This window comes from Manihot esculenta, chromosome 4, assembly GCF_001659605.2.
Source record: "Manihot esculenta cultivar AM560-2 chromosome 4, M.esculenta_v8, whole genome shotgun sequence".
Taxonomy (NCBI): domain Eukaryota; kingdom Viridiplantae; phylum Streptophyta; class Magnoliopsida; order Malpighiales; family Euphorbiaceae; genus Manihot; species Manihot esculenta.
The window spans coordinates 30,566,265-30,584,196 of record NC_035164.2 but is presented as its reverse complement, the minus strand read 5'-3'; the positions used below and the strand labels follow the sequence as shown (position 1 = coordinate 30,584,196).

At 31.0% G+C, this 17,932-nt stretch overlaps 3 protein-coding genes across 6 annotated transcripts; 2 read left to right on the top strand and 1 right to left on the bottom strand.

Annotated features, from left to right (window-relative positions):
* The first annotated feature begins 5 nt into the window (after nucleotides 1–5).
* On the top strand, nucleotides 6–2,834 carry LOC110613535 (trafficking protein particle complex subunit 2). Of its 2 annotated transcripts, none has more exons than XM_021754716.2 (6): nucleotides 6–144; nucleotides 226–308; nucleotides 662–747; nucleotides 894–955; nucleotides 1,834–1,919; nucleotides 2,572–2,834. In XM_021754716.2, exons 1-6 carry the CDS (start codon nucleotides 30–32, stop codon nucleotides 2,662–2,664), a joined length of 525 nt encoding a protein of 174 aa, XP_021610408.1. In that variant the 5' UTR covers nucleotides 6–29; the 3' UTR covers nucleotides 2,665–2,834. The 2 variants fall into 2 exon arrangements, with proteins under 2 accessions (XP_021610408.1, XP_021610409.1); XM_021754717.2 differs by having other exon boundaries at nucleotides 40–144; nucleotides 219–308.
* Nucleotides 2,835–4,451: 1,617 nt separating this feature from the next.
* LOC110613534 (probable folate-biopterin transporter 3) lies at nucleotides 4,452–10,677 on the top strand. 2 transcript variants are annotated; one of them, XM_021754715.2, is made up of 6 exons: nucleotides 4,792–4,927; nucleotides 5,038–5,060; nucleotides 6,330–6,589; nucleotides 7,725–7,820; nucleotides 7,898–8,068; nucleotides 9,586–10,677. In XM_021754715.2, the coding sequence occupies exons 1-6, from the start codon at nucleotides 4,917–4,919 to the stop codon at nucleotides 10,174–10,176; spliced, it is 1,152 nt and encodes a 383-aa protein (XP_021610407.1). In that variant the 5' UTR covers nucleotides 4,792–4,916; the 3' UTR covers nucleotides 10,177–10,677. The 2 variants fall into 2 exon arrangements, with proteins under 2 accessions (XP_021610406.1, XP_021610407.1); XM_021754714.2 differs by having other exon boundaries at nucleotides 4,452–5,060.
* A 469-nt stretch (nucleotides 10,678–11,146) lies between these two features.
* Nucleotides 11,147–13,624, bottom strand: LOC110613160 (aspartyl protease family protein At5g10770). 2 transcript variants are annotated; one of them, XM_021754164.2, is made up of 3 exons: nucleotides 13,174–13,315; nucleotides 12,979–13,022; nucleotides 11,147–12,673 (listed from the first exon to the last, which is right to left on the bottom strand). In XM_021754164.2, the coding sequence occupies exons 1-3, from the start codon at nucleotides 13,260–13,262 to the stop codon at nucleotides 11,406–11,408; spliced, it is 1,401 nt and encodes a 466-aa protein (XP_021609856.2). In that variant the 5' UTR covers nucleotides 13,263–13,315; the 3' UTR covers nucleotides 11,147–11,405. The 2 variants fall into 2 exon arrangements, with proteins under 2 accessions (XP_021609856.2, XP_021609855.1); XM_021754163.2 differs by lacking the exon at nucleotides 12,979–13,022 and having other exon boundaries at nucleotides 13,174–13,624.
* Between the last annotated feature and the right edge of the window lie 4,308 nt (nucleotides 13,625–17,932).

The following is a 17,932-nucleotide window of genomic DNA, read 5'->3' as shown; positions in this document are numbered from 1 at the left end:
TCAGGCTTCAGATTAAATGAATAAGGCCCATGCCCGAAGTCTACGGATCATCTGCATCGAAGAGATCTCCATCATCTTCCAGTCGTTTTGCTGCAGAGAGTAGACTCCTCGAGGCTCGAGTATTGAAGACACATACATTACAAGGTGCGTTTTGCTTTAATTGCGTTATCTTTCTTTCTTTATCTCGATATTGAAATTTGTGTTTGTATTTGTTGGAGAGTTTAGAGATGGCAACTACAGCCTGCTTTATCATAGTGAGCAGAAACGATATTCCTATATATGAAGCTGAAGTTGGATCTGCCGCCAAAGTACTATCTCTCTTCTTATTTTTCGCGGTCTATGCTATTGATTGCTTATATGATTGGAAAATTCTGATATTCTGCGTGGTTAATGGATTTTGATTGCTAATGGAGACTGAATAGGCTGATAATGGAGGAAGCTCAGATAATATTATGCCCAGTAAAATATAACTCCATTTCTATTTCCAATCCAAAAAACGTAGAAATCTGTGGATGAAGCCTCTTTTGTTGTTTTCTTTAATTTGATTAGTCTTTTGCAAACTTTATTCAATATCATTGTGTTATCTAATTATAATTTGATGGCTCCTGTGAGCAAGCTAGTTGTGTTAATCAACACTTCTCATCTCATTACCTGATGACAGAGAGAAGATGCTGCTCAGCTGCATCAATTTATACTGCATGCAGCTCTGGATATTGTCCAGGATCTGGCATGGACCACTAGTGCCATGTAATCTCTATAGCCTGCAATATATTTATGAAATTCATTTGTAATATCTCATTCTGCTCCCTATTTTTTCCTTATTTCATTTTCCTTGCCGTGATAGGCATTTGACCAGCTTGCAACATCTCATTCTTGAATGCATTTTGTCACAGGTTCTTGAAAGCAATTGACAAGTTTAATGATCTGGTAGTATCAGTTTATGTTACAGCTGGTCATATCCTTTTTTGTGATTTCTCTAATATAGAGTTTTAGATGTTCATAATCGACAAAAAGTGTGTTTCACAGTTTCCCCAGAAAAAAATGTATAGTAGCGGGTAAAATTATTTCTATAACTATGAGATGTGAATATACGTCTCTGGATGCTAATGTGCTTTTGGGTTCAAGATAAGTAAATGGTTGGTGGTGAAATATGCTGAAGTTCTGGATCGTGACCATCAATTGTGGCTGTGAGATATTGTTAGCTGCACTTGACATTGTACATAGATTCCTTTTGTTTGAAATGGCATGTTGCATTACTTGGCATATTTGCTTCATTTGGAATGGTTCATTTTGTGAGGAAAGAATTCAAATTAATACTTACAAAATCATGCGTGATTTCAATATCTCTTAAAATGAAACCTTTTCAAATTGAAAAAATTGAATTCTTTTATTCTAAATAAGATAAATGATAAAAAAGAAATCAATTGAATTGAATTTTTGTGAATTTTTTTTTATTCCAGATTATGAATTATCTAGGCTGGTACATCATTCGTTTGCATTCTATCATGCTCATTGGCATAGTTTTGTAGCTTCTTGTTTTTTGTGTATTTTGCTGAGGTGAAACTGTGTGGAATATCCAATATAGTAGTTTAAGTTGTGTTCTTCCAGATTAATTATTTTAAGATAGAAATTTCAACTGTAGCATGATTGAATTGTCTCACTGGTGTGGTAGTGCCACTGTCAGCATAAAGTAAAAGAGTCATCAGATAGCTCGATAGTGCAGTCATGTGATTTCTCATAATATCAGTTTTATCTTGTCCTTGGCTCTTGGCATGGCTTTTTTTTATCTGATTTTTTGTTGAAATATTTGATATTTTCTTTGACATCTCATACATACACGATTTATGCTACTTCACAATCCTCACAATGATGATGGAATCAAGAACTTTTTTCAAGAGGTTCATGAGCTCTATATAAAGGTACATTACTCTCATTCTCTGCTCCCACCACCTGAATTCCCCTCCCCCCCCCCCCCTAAAAAAAAAAAGGAAAAAAAATTTACATGTAATTTGTTCTTTCTAATGGATGTATTAAACATCTGGTATCCTTGTTAATCTAACAAAAAACAAGCTGGAATACTTAAATGGCACAATGACAGTCAGTTCATACTGTTAGAATAAATCCTTTTTATCTCTTATGGATGATCATAACTTGTATGTGGTGAAATGAAGTAATCTGATTGGCATATCTGATCTCCAATCTGTATGCATGCATAGCTGTGCTAGCTCAGCACTCTGCATAAAATATATCAATGTTCCATTACTTATTTTGCTAACAGATATCATCTCAAGTTCCTACAGTTCATATTTCATAGTGTGTCGAAAATTAACTACAAATAAATTATTTGTGATCCTTAACTTCTTATTCTTCGTAACGATTGCCCCCGTATGCCATCTTGATGCTTTTACATGTGTTATCTGTGAAACATTGAGGCAGTTACTCTGCCATTTTGTTCATTGATTAACTTGTCATCCATTTAGTTTTCTATTGAATAATATTTTGTTTCTTCTTTGTGAGGAGGTTGATTATTGACTGACATAGTCTCATAAACATATTGAAAAAATTCTGCAGATTCTTCTCAATCCCCTCTACTTACCTGGTTCTCGCATTACATCATCACATTTTAACACTAAAGTTCGTGCACTTGCAAGAAAATATCTCTAGATGGTGTTGATACGGTTGGATACAGCATTTGGCTGATGAAGATTAGTGAGGATCTAAAGTTTCAGCTCTGGTTTCTGATGAATTGTAAATCCTTTTTGGTCACAAAGTTACTCAATGGCTATTATTATTGAGCATAAATGGAATAAATCTGGATTTTGTTCGTTGATTGCCATGCTATTGTTGATGTGCAGCTCTTAAGCATTCACAGCTTTGATGTGCCAATATGCCCTTTCTTATTAGGTGAAATCACTATTTAATCATGTGCAGGGCTTAATAAAATTAACTATTTAGTCCCTCTGTTTTTAAAAATATATTAGTTGATCCATATATTTTCAAACTGTTAAATTTTAGGGACTAAAATAGCTATTATTTTAAAATTGTAAAGATTAAATTATTGTAATTTTAAAATTATCACTATTAAAAGATTGTGATTTTTAAATTATAGAGATGTATAGTCATTTTAAAATTATAAAGGCTAATTTAAAATGATGATATTTTGTTTATTCACATAGATAAACGAAAGAATTAAATAGTTTATGATTTAAATTATTTTCGGCAAAAATATTATAAATACAAGTTTTACTATTTTAAAATAAAAATAAATTGTAAAATATTATTCTACCCACGTAATCAATTTTTTAAAATGGAAAGATGAATTTCAACATTAAATTGTAATTAAATTTACAAATTGAGTTTATTTTAGGTACCCTTAAAGTATTTAAAATTATTTTAAAGTAATTTTATTAAATAATTAAATTGATTTATAAGTTAAAAATATACTTTTTAAGTTAAAGGTTAAAAGTAAATAGCTAAATTAAACACCCTCTATATATTATGAGTTGATAATAATATTTGATAAGTGAAAAAAAATTATAAGTTTTTTTTTTTTTAATTTATCTTTTTCTGCATAGCTTATTTTTTTTAAACAGCTTTAGATTTTGTTATAAATCTATTTAGTTAACAATAACAAGCTTAAGAGAAACTGTATTGTTTTTAAGGTAATTTATACTACATTTTCTAATTTAACCAAAATCAAGTGTAATCTTTATTTTTTAAAAAAATAATTTTATTCTTGAGATTTTATTTTATAAATAAAATAATCAATTCATTAAATTTACAAGTTGTCAATTATGCGTAAACTGCATGAATTATTTTAAATTTTAAAAATTAAATATTTATAGATATTAAAATAAAAAAATATTATGAAAAGTGAAAAATAATGAATTGAATTTTTATGTGTGGTAGAGAATTAAAAAAAATATTAACAGAATTAAAATTATAGATGTTAAATAATAAATAATTATAATATAGTATTTGAGGTTTTATTATTTCAATAGTAAATAATTTAGCCTTTAAAATTTTATTATATTAATAAAATAGTCTATTAATTAAAATTTAGAGTTAAATTACAATAATTAAATATTTTAAATTCCATTTTTTATAATAATTTAGCTTTTTTAATTTTTAAAATTTAAAATAATTTAATATTTATAATAATTTAATCATTTAATCTGAATTTATTTCTTCAATTAATCGTTTGAGTAATAGTAAATTAACTGAAAAATTATTTTATAAATAAAATAAAAATTTATTGACTAAATTGTTTAATATTAAGTAAGAGATTAAATTGTAAATTTTGTTAAATTTTAAAATCTATACTGTATAAAAAATATTTATTATTAAAAAAATAAGGATTAAAATGTAAGTTTAATTAAATTTTAAGGATTATATTGTAAATTATTTATAGAAAAAAGATTATGTTTTAAATTAACCATGACGTCCAGACAACCCATTGCCCTGTGGCCATATGAAGTCAGGCCAGAGCCTTCAAACAGGGGCCACTGACGTTATTTTTTTCTTTTCCGTGTGTCAGAGGTCAGAGCATGATATGGCATCGTTCAGTGGTCAACGGTCAGCTGCCTAGACGTCATCAATTTCGAGCTTGAATCCAAGATGAGACCCTCCATTTGAGCAACAAAGCTAATGCCTTTGAAACTATTTTGATCAAACTCGAGATACCCAGTTAGCGAAACTCGCTTTACAGATTGACAGCACAGAGATGGAGGAATCCCAGATAGAAAAGAGTCCAAACGAGGAATTTTTGAGGCTGATGTTGAGGCCACTGCACTGGTTCAAAATGCTGGGTCAAGAGCTGCATTGGAGCTTTGTCTTAGGAGTGGTGATAGTTTATGGGATCAGTCAAGGGCTTGGCGTGGGCTTGAGCAAAGTCAGTACTCAGTACTACATGAAGGATGAGCAGAAGGTACAGCCCTCTGAAGCACAGGTCTACTTTGGTTTACTTCAAATTCCTTGGATTATCAAGCCTCTGTGGGGTCTTCTTACTGATACTCTTCCTATTCTTGGTTACCGCAGGCGGCCTTATTTCGTTTTTGCAGGTAAAATTATATGATTTCTCATGTAAATTTGTGTCTTTTGTAGTATGGTGGTTTTTAAGTTTTTGTTTTGGAGACAATTATAGCTCTCCTTCTGTGGTTGATTTGCTGATCTGTATACATTTAGTGTGTTGCTAATGTGGGATTTAGAGCCGTAGAACTTTCTTATTACTTTTGTTCTTGATGATAGAACGAAAACGGAATAATGGGTAGGCTAAATTTTGTTCTCTCCTCGTCTTTATTTTGTAAAATCTCATTTAGATTTTTACTAGTGGGACAGCAACTGTCAACCCTGTGATAGATAGTCATATAGGCTTCTATTTGTTTCACCTTCCATTTAATAAGAAAGTATAGCTGAATAATTTGAATCCAGATCACCAACTCAATTTATGTGAAGATCCAGATTACCAACTCATTCAACTCTACAATGTAAGAGTGAATTTTGATAAATTACAAGCTCAAACTTTAAAAGGCTTCAGAACACTCTACCACAATTTTTTGAGAATTACATAAAGGTTATAAATATCTGCCAAATATATATTCCATAATTACAAGATCGCGTCTTTAGTTCCATGGTTCAATGATAACGTTTCTCTAAAATAGTTAAGCAAACATCAGAAAGAGGCTGGAGAGAGAGAGAGAGAGAGAGAGAGGGAAAGAGAGAAATGTTGTATTACATTTGCCTCTCATTTGCCATATAAACTAAGTTACTAGAGCCTACTGCTGATATATCATCATAAATCAGGACATATATTGTGAAAAAGTGTCTTGAAATGGACCAATATTAAGGCTTGAATGAGTAGAAACCATATCTAGTATAGAAGAAAATTACTTTCAGAAGGTAGAAGAATTGATAAAAATAGGCATCAAAAATAGGTCCCGGTTGCATAATAACTCCTAGGATCATAAATATATCACATGATCCCAAAGAGAGAGCAACTTTCTAAGATTTCAGTAAGATTGTTCCTCATTCATTCATTTATTCAAAAGGAAATAAGGCATCATGTATATGTGTGTATGCGTGTGTATCTTTTTTCCAAAAAAACCTCATATGATACTAATCTTGTAAGTACTTTACTCATAAAATAAATAAAGCATTTTTATCTGCTAGAATAATTAGATCTCCAATTCCGTTTTATAGGATTCCATAACATTAAATAAGTGAGCAGAAAATAAGATTATCTTTCAATGATGTGCTTGGATATATAAGATAATAAATGGTAATCAAAATGCTGCTGTTTAACCAGTGTGGCTCCACCATGTTATTTTCAGGTTTTCTTAGCATGATCGCTATGCTTGTGGTATCATTACAGAAGAACTTGCATCTCGCATTTGCTATGCTGTCTTTAATGGCAGGAAGTGCTGGAATAGCTATAGCAGATGTGACAATTGATGCGTGTGTGACACAGAACAGCATAAGTCATCCTTCTCTAGCTGGTGATATGCAAAGCTTGTGTGGATTCAGCTCTTCCATAGGGGCACTTGTGGGATTCTCACTCAGTGGCTTTTTGGTTCACATAGTTGGTCCTAAGGTTAGGTTTTGGCCCATATGTAACATTGACTATATTCAGTGATCAGCATAATTCTTTTACATATACTTCAATATTTGTTAATGTCCAACATTTTAGCCTGGTTCGATTAAGAACTATGATGATACTGTGATCCCAATAAATGGTTTATGTTGACATTTTATATGCAATTGTTATTATCTGATCAAGCACTTATATAACAATTTGCCCTTATACGTTTATTACCATGTTTTGAATTCAACCATATCAACAGGTTAAATAAATTTCCCTTGTATGTTTATGTAGTGAGGGTTGGATAATTTATATTTTATCTTCACATTTTGAGAGGAAAGATTCCAACATTTATGTATTGACTATTGAGTGGAAGATTAGAAACAAAAGGTTTGCAGGTAGAATAACTGCTTTAGCGCTGGAATCTGAGAACTAGGTTGTTAGAATTTGCTGGCAGCAGCGATTTTCCAAGCTTTTGGGTTGACTTAATTGATAACTAATCATCAGGAAAGTTGGAGAAATATGTTGACTTCTATGTTTTTCAACAGTGAAACCGTGGGATATGAATTGGGGTGAATAAAACAAGATGTAAAGAAGAAACATCTAGGCCTGCTGGTTGCTCTGAGTTACTGTATTAGAGAGAAAACAAAAGTAGGTATGCAGATTAGGCAGGGGTCAGAAAAACATAGGATGAGAAATATCACCCTAGGCAAGTATGCTTCCAAAGTAAATCATATATCACAATATCCTGATAAAGAAATGCAATAGAAAATAGACTACACGACATTTATGGAGAACTTTTAGTTGTCTCACAAGTATGAGTACTTCAAAATATGCAAAAGCTAGAAGCACTGAAATTCTAACTTGGATCCGACAATGAAATACAATACATACTTTAGAAATTCAGAGAAGACCCTAGATTGTCAAAGCTAAGAGTTAGGTGAAAACAGCTCCTATTTTCATTTTCCCCTTCTCACTGGCCATATGATTTTAATTCAAGCTCATGCCGAACTGACTATGTTTTGGTATTCAGTCATGTCCAAGTTTCAGTTAAATTGAGTTAAGATGTTCCTTTCTTGAGACATTTCAAGATTGCTTCTTAAGTTCACGCTTTGTTTACCAGTTAATTGTTGCTCTTGCCTGACAGGGGGTATTTGGTTTGCTCAGTATCCCAGCAGGCCTGGTCATTTTGGTTGGCATAATGCTGAGAGAATCTCGTGCACATAGACTTGCTTACAGAGGGGTAAGCTTATTTTTTATTGTACTTTGGCACATTTGTATTGAAGCTTTCTTGTCTGCTCATATGAAGCTTTAAATTAGGTAAATGAGAAATTTCTGGATGCTGGTAAAGCTATGTGGACAACACTCAAATGTCGGGAAGTATGGAGGCCTTGTTTATACATGTACTTGTCTCTTGCAGTGAGCTTACACATTCATGAAGGAATGTTCTATTGGTATACTGATGCAAAGGGAGGTCCATCTTTCTCACAGGTACATTTTTCCTATTATGTACATTACCTACTTAAGCACGAGTCTATGATGCATGTGCATGCCTGGGCTTTGGATTTGCCTATTTTCCAAAATTTCTATAGATTTTCCCACTAATATGAAGTGTCACGTTATCATTTTGATGTCCAAGTATCTTTATCTGCATGGATACTGAAGCAAAAGCATTAACGCAATACAATTCTTCTGACTTTTACCATTTAGTTGGCATTTAAGGCTTCAGTTGTCCTAGTTTACACATGAAAATGGATGTCCTTTATGATATTTCTATAATTATCTTAATTAATCTGCAGCTAAATCAGTAAAAAACTACAAGTCGCGAATATTCATGAGTTTACATGTAGCCCTTAAATTTCTACATTTATGGTAAACTGCATCGTTGGCCTCAAGTGCTTATCCTCCTAGTTTGAAGATTTGGATTTAAACAGAGTTAGGGGAGAAAAATTCATGTGTACACACTAATTAGTTTGAGACTAAAACTTACTGGAGCAGGTTCCAGACTGTGGTAACTGGTAAGTACCTCAAGTGGACAACTGACAACTTTGTATTGACTTCTGACAATTTGTCTTCGAACTACCACTTGGCTTTATGCTGTGTTCTGAGACTTTAGATGCCAAAAAATGGTAAATCAAAACTTTCAAATAGTTTCACAACTTCACATAACCAACTGTGCTGTTTTGATGCGTCAGCTTCTCTGATTTGCAAAGAGAGAATAGAGCACTTGCATGGGCAGTTGATCCCGTGCCTTACACTTAGTTAAATCAGTTGATGACATATACTTGTAGAGCTGCAAATTGAAAACGTTTCTCATAATTTTAATGTAGTTTTCTATATTTGTCTATATATTTTATCATTAATTGATAATAACTAATATACATGTAAAATAAACTTTGTTTGTTCTGAATTTATGGTCATATTATCATCCTTAATAACTAATAGTGTAACTTTCCGATTTCTTAATGCTAAGTGTAGCATCTATATAAATTTATATATTTTTTTATAAATCTATATATAAATTTATATCTGTGCATAGATATTATAAAGTTGAATTATGAAATAAGGCCACACCATAAATTTGAGTTATAAAATATGGTTTGGTTATGGGTAACTACGAAGATGAATAAGCTTAAAGCTTCATAACAAGTAAACTGGAATATGATTAATGAGCGTTATAGTGACAGATACACAACCAGATTGACCAGTATATAATTATAATACCAAGCAAAATTACTTGAAAAAATAACTTTATTGGCTGATAGAAAGCCCATTTATAAATCTAAAACTGGCATAGGTCTTCCTCATATGATGAACAATATTCTATGATGGAACCTGTTGGTGGGTTGTAGAAAATAATCCGATTGTGCATCTGTTATTAGTTATCCTGTGAGGCCATGTGGTTATTGAATGCATCTCTAATGTTCCTACTATGTTTTCAAAAGCTTTTATTTATAACTTGAAGCTCTTCGCATGAAACTCCTCTTTTATATTTCTTTCTTACACAGGAGGTTGTTGGGTCCATATTCTCAATAGGAGCAGTTGGCTCCCTCTGTGGTGTGCTTATCTACCAAAATTTGTTAAAGAATCATCCTTTTCGAGACTTGCTTTTCTGGTCTCAGTTGCTGTATGGTGTCTCAGGACTCCTAGATCTGATACTGGTCTTGCGTATCAACTTGAGAATCGGTTTACCTGATTATCTTTTTGTTGTGATAGATGAAGCCATTTCTCGAATGATTGGACGTATTAAATGGATGCCTCTTCTCGTGCTTAGTTCCAAGCTTTGCCCTGCAGGCATAGAGGGCACTTTCTTTGCTTTGCTCATGTCAATTGATCATGTTGGTATGCTTTCATCAACTTGGGCAGGAGGTCTCTTGCTCCATGTCTTGAAGGTTACACGAACGCGATTTGAGAACCTCTGGATGGCCATTTTGATCCGGAGCATATTGAGAATGGTTCCAATCGGCCTGCTGTTTCTGATACCCAGAAGCGATCCTAACTTAGCCATCCTTCCAGCAGAGATGTTGAAGACGAAAAAAGGGGATGATATGCTTGAAAATGGAAATCTTGAAATGGCCTCCCTTGTTGATAGCTCTTGAATGAAGGAATGGAAAAATGGTATCTAGGAAACTGCTAGTTTCTGCAAGACAACTAATGATTTGGTCCTAAGGTATCTTTCTATTCCATTCTTCAGACATTCTTGTTCTTGCCCATGCTTGAGCGGGCCAGGATAACATCCGAAACAGAGCATTCATGGATGATGAACTTCAGGACATGACTTCTTTCCATTTTACACAGTCAACAGATTAGAATGGCTTGGTCAGCATTAGAAGTGACTATTCATAAACATTTTCTTTCAATCTGAGCCCAAGCAGACAATTTTATGTGCATGACCATGTAATATTCCAGATAAGAGAAAAAGTTAAGCACTAGAATCAAATTTTAGCAGAAGCACATAATACTTTTTCTGACATTTTTGAAGTGATACCTCCAACATTGGAAATTTCCACAGGGGCCCATTTATGTTTGTTTTGGTGAGATAAAATTTTGCAGGTCCTAATTGTTGGGATTTAATTCAAAATTTCAAACATTTATTTTGATATTCTGTTATTATTTTTGATTATTTTAGATTTTTAATTATTCAAATAGATTATAGGATTTTTTAGAATAGTTTGTTGAGATTTTTTAAGCTTTAAATCTTGATTGTAGCCTATTTAAAAGCATCTGAGTTTCATTTTATATATTTAATTTCGTATTCAGTTAAATATTCAGTCGTCTATTTCTCATCTTCTTTTTCTTTCCTAATATTATGACTCAAATTCTCAACACTAATAGACCCATCATGTTCTGCAGAGCCATTAAATTCGTTGGAAAGAAATGGCATTTGATTTGTCCTGAATGCAGTTGAATAATTTTGCTTGTCATCTTCTGCTTGATACTTAGATTCCTGGTTCAAAAACTGATCCTGAAACATTTTGTTTTTATTTTATCTGATACGGAAGAAATGAAATTTGCTTCCATTGAAAGACTTTTGTCCCCTGCAGGACAATTTCATGAACTCTTGTTCTACAAAAAGAACGTACAAGGTATAATGGTCTGCAAATTAAATACGTACAGATACATGCATATGCATATATATATATATACGTACACCCACTTAAGAAATAGGAAAAGGGTTTTACATATTCTATACCTTACCCCAGTGGACCACAATAGCTATTTATATGTGATACAAAATGAGGAAAATTACAGATCTACTATTTCTCTGCCAACACTAAGAAATTGGCAATTGAATCAGAGAAATATACTCACAACCACAATAATATGCTCAGTTGAAACTGCATATTTCTGCAGCAAATCCTAACTTGAACTCCTTGGTATTATATATAACCCTTTGATTTCTCTGCTGATAATTTCCTAGTATGGGAATCTCATCTTCAAATGAGAGACTAGCAAGAGCTAGACAGACTTGAGATGCATCAGTCTTCACAAAATAGAAAATCCCAGTTACATCAACATTCAGCTCAGCATTTCCTTCAAACTGCAATTTTACAGTAGGAATATCAACTTCTTGGTATCCGCTGAGGTTAAAACAAGCATCCAAGATCGAAAATGGCGGTGCAGAAGGAAATCCAGAAAATTGTTTCAGAAACTCTGCTTTCAGAATCCTGTACACTGAAGGAGGAAGCCTGGTAATCACTGTCCCTGAATCAATCAGTATTCCACTTTGACCAAAGGATGGCGATTGTAAAGCCACCCCACCAACACTTACACCAGTTAAGTTGAGAAAATAGAAGGTGGGTAGCTGTGGATTGGGTATCATTTTAGTATAAGAAATGGGAGTTGTATTCTTGTAAACTGAAAAATTTCCACCCAAGATTAATGAGCCTGAATCTTCGGCAGCAGTATTTGGCAAACAATAAGAAAAAACTCCTCCAAAAATTGCAGAAGATTGAGAAATCAATGAAAGATCACTCCTCCCTAATCCCATAAGACCTGAAGCCCCTCCAAACAGACCTTTATTATTCCTGCCACATCCAAATATGAAATTATTGACAAGAGTGGTTCCTAAATTGAGCTGCTCTGTTCCGAGCTCGCCGCGGGTATAGGACCCATCACCATAGTTAACAACATAGTTGCAGGTTGGTGGGTTGCTTCCACAGACTCCTGAATTCCCAGTTGCAAATTCCAGGGATTGGCAAGTTGATGAATTACATAAAACTTTTTGGTATGAAGAGGACATTGAAGGGTTGAAAAGAGGACCTTGCTGATTATAACATAAGTTGCAAGGTTGACATTGAACCCATGTTAAATCACTTCCTGTGTCTACAATAACTGTCATGTTTCGGCCGCCTAAACCCACTGTAACAATGTAGTTCAATGTCTGAAGTCTTACACCAGAAACTAATGGGACTTGACTATCTACAGAATCTATAACGTTGTCATAAACAATCTTTTTTATTCGAGATTGAAGTGATTGAACTCTAAACTTGTCAAGAATCAAGCTTTCCTGTAGCTTCTTGTTCCAGTCAGTAATCTTTCCTGAGCAGGAATCTCTGTGCTTCATTTCCAGTATTGTTGCACCCTTCTCCCATTCTATAATTTCAAGCAGAAATTAAAATTTCACTCTAAAATTTAATCACAAAAAATAACATCAATGATTAAAGCAGGTGATCAGAATTATGGATGCATATCTAATGCATGAAGTACTGTATCTGTCTGTATGTGGAAAATTGAAAGAAAATTTGCTGGTAACTATTGAAGTAGTAAACTACATAATTAAAAAGGTGGGCTGCATATTGCAATGAAAGGAAAGAAAAGAAAAGTGAAGTCAAGGGGAAGCTTTGATTAATAGCATTCAGTTTTCAACCTAACAAAGTTAAAGGGATAGAGAGAGAGACCAATGATGGTTGTTTCCCATAAAGCATGAAAGGAGTTACAGATCCTAGCAAAAAAAGGAAACCAGTAGTAGATTACAGATCCCAAAATGGAGAATAAAATAAAGAAAAAAGAAAAAGAGACTTGGTGACCATTCAATGACTGGCCTATATATATATTTTTAAAATCTTTTTCTTTTTCTTTTTGGTAGGACTCACTTGATTTCTGGGAGAGACAACTTGAAGTATAGCCCTCTTGTTTCCATTGCCATTCCTGAAAGCTGAGGACTTTCTTCTCTGGAAAACATTGAACTCCATTAGCAGCAACAGTGAGGAGAAGAACAAGAAGAGCTTGTTTCAGTGGCAAAACAGGTCTTGCTTCTTCCATTGTTAAGTACAATGAAGAAAGATGAGAAATGGGTTGCAAATAAAAATGGAGGAGAGAAAAAAAATCTGGGAATATGTGGGAGAGAAAGAAAGAAAGAAGAGAACGGGGAGATTCTTGGGAGATGGAGTTTTGCAAGAGAACAAAAGAGGAAGGGCTGGCTAAAGGACCCACTGGTGCATGAAAAATTATTGGGGATTCACGTGCAAATACTTGAGCAGAGTAAGAAAAACAATAAAAGAAAGAAAGAAGAGGGCCTGCGGTGTGGAGGTAGTGGTGGCGGTGGGTGGTGGGATATGGAGTTTTTAAGTAGTGATTTCCAATGGTTTTATTGGTTGTCTAAGCTTTTGCATAAGATAAGGATTCAGAGAATGGTGGGGGAACATGTTAGGGCATGTTTTGTGTTTGATATTGTCACTTTCTATAATGGGACTAATTTGCATCTCATTTCTATTGATCATTTTGGTTATAATTTTGTTTTAGTACTAATTAGATGACAATCAATTATACCTTTTCAGTTTTAGCTATTTCATATCTCTAGTCTCTACCATCTTTAATTTATCCTTTTCCTTTTATCTCTAAGGTATATGATTAGCTTAATGTCCATTAATTAGTGTGTTTTTTTTTAATATATGAAAAATATAAAAAAAATATCATACAGTTTTTTCGATTTTTAATTTTAAAGTTTGTGATTCAGTTAAAATGGAATTTTGTAGTATTACAAGTTAATAACGATAATTTTTAGATATCGCTAATAAAATTATAAAGTATAAGACCCCTTACGGTCAAGACACGTATCCGTGGTCTGATCAAGTCCTAGCAATTAAAGAGAACAGACCTCGATAAGGATAAGTATGCCGAGTATAACTTGATTCGACAAACACATAACTCCATTGCGATGGTCGGCTCCACTGGTCCATACCGAAATCATAAATGTGCATGCTAAAGATCTAGTCAATATGAAATGGATTAATTGGTTCCACATTTATCAGCCGACTATCCACCATTAATGAGCAGCTTGATAAAATATTCATGTCCGATCTGATTGGACGTGTCGCGGGGACCGGACGATCAATATATATATATACCTCTGAACCAACTAAAATTCAACATTCTTAACTGCCCACGAGAACTTACATTTTCTCTATATTTTTCTTAGATCCTTAACCTATTCAAACCAAGATCAGATTTATTAATTTTCCAATTACCAATTCTAGTCCATTAATTTCCTCAATCAATCGAACTCTTGCTTAAGTGTCACCATTTAATATATCCTTTCAGATAAGTTAAACACATAGTAAAACCACAAGATATTTTTTTATATTTTTTTAATTAATAATTATATTTTATTATTAAAGAGCGTTGAAACGAGTAACGAGTGATTTGACACTTTTTTTAAGTGAAATCAAAGTTAAATGATGACTGATGGCAAACACTTTATTTTTTAGTGGGTCAATTCAATACGAATAAAATTACTCTACTCAGCGAATTTAGGGATACACTACTATTCTTACACGAACTGAATCATAAATTTTAAATTATTAGAAGAGAATTTTTTTTTTATATGCATATTTTTTTTAACAAATCGGAACAACATTCAGCCCTGGGAGGGATGAAATAACAAAATTAAACTATGTCAAAAGAATAAACCAATAAATGAGATTTTATATGCATATATAATAGACCAATAAATGCAAAGAGTACAAGGTGTTTGTGTTTTGGGGATTTTTTTTTTTCCAAAAGAAATGTTCTTAAGAAAATAGAGAAGGATGGATTATTAGGTTTATATAGATTAGGGGTTTGGTTGAATGTGAAATTATTGGATGGTTGTAGAGTATATGCTCCATCTTTTTCATAAATATGATATTCACTATTTATATTTTATAAAATATCTGAATATTTATGAACATGACGCGAATTAAGTTTAGTGTATATATTAATCTTTATAATTTAGCGACACATATAAAGGATCTCTATATATTTAAAAAATAATTTATTTAATTTTTTGTTGCACCTGCACCGTATGCAGCGATAAATAGAGCAAAATTTGTAAAATTAAAGTTAGCTATGGAGGACTAGCCCAGCCAAACAGAGAACGAGTAATTCATAAATATTTTTGGTAACTCATTTAAAATGACTTATACAACATTCTTTGATATATCATTTTAAATCTATTTGCCATTTCCCTACACTTTTATATTTAATCTAATTTGATAATTTAATAGATATTATCTAATTTCATAAATCTTAACTACATCTAAAATTATTGTAGTTTAATTAAATTTTATATACATATATATTAACAATTATTTTTTTTAAAAAAAAAATACTATTTGGTGTATATATTATAAAAAAATTCATTAATTAATTTTTTTCATTTTAAAAAATATATTAAAATATTTTTAATATTTTAAAAATCTACTAATTAATTTATTTATTGATTTTCACCGTTAAATATTATAAAAGATTCTAAAATTAAAAAATTAACTAATGATTTCTTTTCTAGATTACACGGATTAAATAATAAAATATTTAATAGTTAAAATTAATAGAATAACTAATTAGCATATTCTTTTAAAAACTAATAAATTATTTCATAATATAAGATTTAAATAGTAATTTTTTTATTAAATAATATTAAATATAAAAATAATTATTGAGAAACATCTTTAATTTGAAGGGATATATATAACAAAAATGGGGTAAACTTAAATTATTCCATAATTTTTATGGTATTGTTATAAAGAAATTTGTGGGGGTAAGTTGCCCATTACCATGCTACAATCTGATTTGATATCTGAATCAGAATCGAATTAATTGAATTAAAATCGAATTAGTTAATAGAAATTGAAACATTAGATTAGGAGGAGGATTATATTTTCTTTTATTGAATCAAAATTAGAATTGGATTGAAATTCATCGGTTCGAATTGAATCGAAAACAATGAATTTAAATAGACAATTAAATTTAATTTTGATTCAATTTTTTATTTTTAAAATAAATTATTTTTATAAAATTATACTACTTACTTAAAATTGATTTATAAACAAATTAAATTATCAAATAATTAAGTTTAAATTTATTTTTAATTTGTAATTAAAAAATATTTTTTACATTTAAATATAATATTATTTCATTTTTTTATTATATAAAGATACATTTTCAACAGTTTACTTATTTAATAAAATATGTATTATAACTTATATTTTTTTTACATTTTATTTAAATTTTTTTATTTTTAATTTTTTAAACTGAAATTAAATTCACCATTTATAATTTAAATTTAATTAAAATCAAAATTAAAATTATAAAAAATTAAAATAGTAATCACTTTAAAATTAAAATAAAATTATTAAAAAATTAAAACCGTTTCGATTTGTGAAATAAACTGAACCGCAGATGACCAAGGGAACGGGCCCGTGGCCACGCTTACCATTAGAAGGCCGTCTATGAACCAAAGAACAGATGGGTATTGGGTAATGAATTGGAATGGACCCTTTTTGAAAGGATTGAAATAGGAATTATACTTCTGAATCTTTTACTATTGTTTAAAGGCAAAATTGGCAATTTGCACAGATTTTTCACTTAACAACTTTAAATCATAAAGATTAATGAGAAAAATAATTTTTGATTTAAAATTATCACAGTTTACAAGTAGATTTGGCAACATATTTCTAAATCCATGGGCAAAATTTTTAACATACAACAATGCAGTTTTTACTTTTTATTATCAACATACATCAAATATGTTATTAATACTAATTAAAATCTGTTAATAATCTGAATTTTTAAGCTGTTAATAAAAAATAAAGTGCATTGCTGGACTAAAATTTATCGATAATCTATCATATTTTATTTAAAATAAAACATTTTATAAAATTTTAATTCAATTGATTTATTTTTAATAATTTTTTATTTAAAGTAAGTAAATTTAACTTCTTTTCATTTTAAAAAATTATTTTAAAAGAATTAAAAACTTTGTGAAAATCTGATAGTGATTTAGAAAAATTATAAAATATAGAATTAGGACTTATATTTATTTTTTTACATTATATTTAAGTTTTTTTTTTAATTTTAATTTTTTAAACTGAAATCAAATTCACTATTTATAATTTTAATTTTAATAGTAATCACTTTAAAATCGAAATGAAAGTTTTGAAAAATTAAAACCATTTGGATTTGAAAAATAAATTAAACCGCGGATGACCAAGACCATTAGAAGGCCGTCTATGAACCAAAGAACAGGGAGGGTATTGGGTAATGAATTGGAATGGACCCTTTTTGAAAGGATTAAAATAGGAATTATACTTCTGAATGTTTTACTATTGGTTAAAGGCAAAATTGGCAATTTACCGACAGATTTTTCACTTAACAACTTTAAATCATAAAGATTAACGGGTTGATTTTTAAAAATTATATATCAATTTATAAATAATAATAATAATAATAAATTATATTAAATAATTTATTTTTTAATTATTTTTAATTTATATAATAATACAGATCAAACACTATAATTTCTTTTGAGAAATTAATTTTTATAAAAGTAATTCAAATAAATTCTTTATATCATTTCTTGGTTTGCTCCACAGG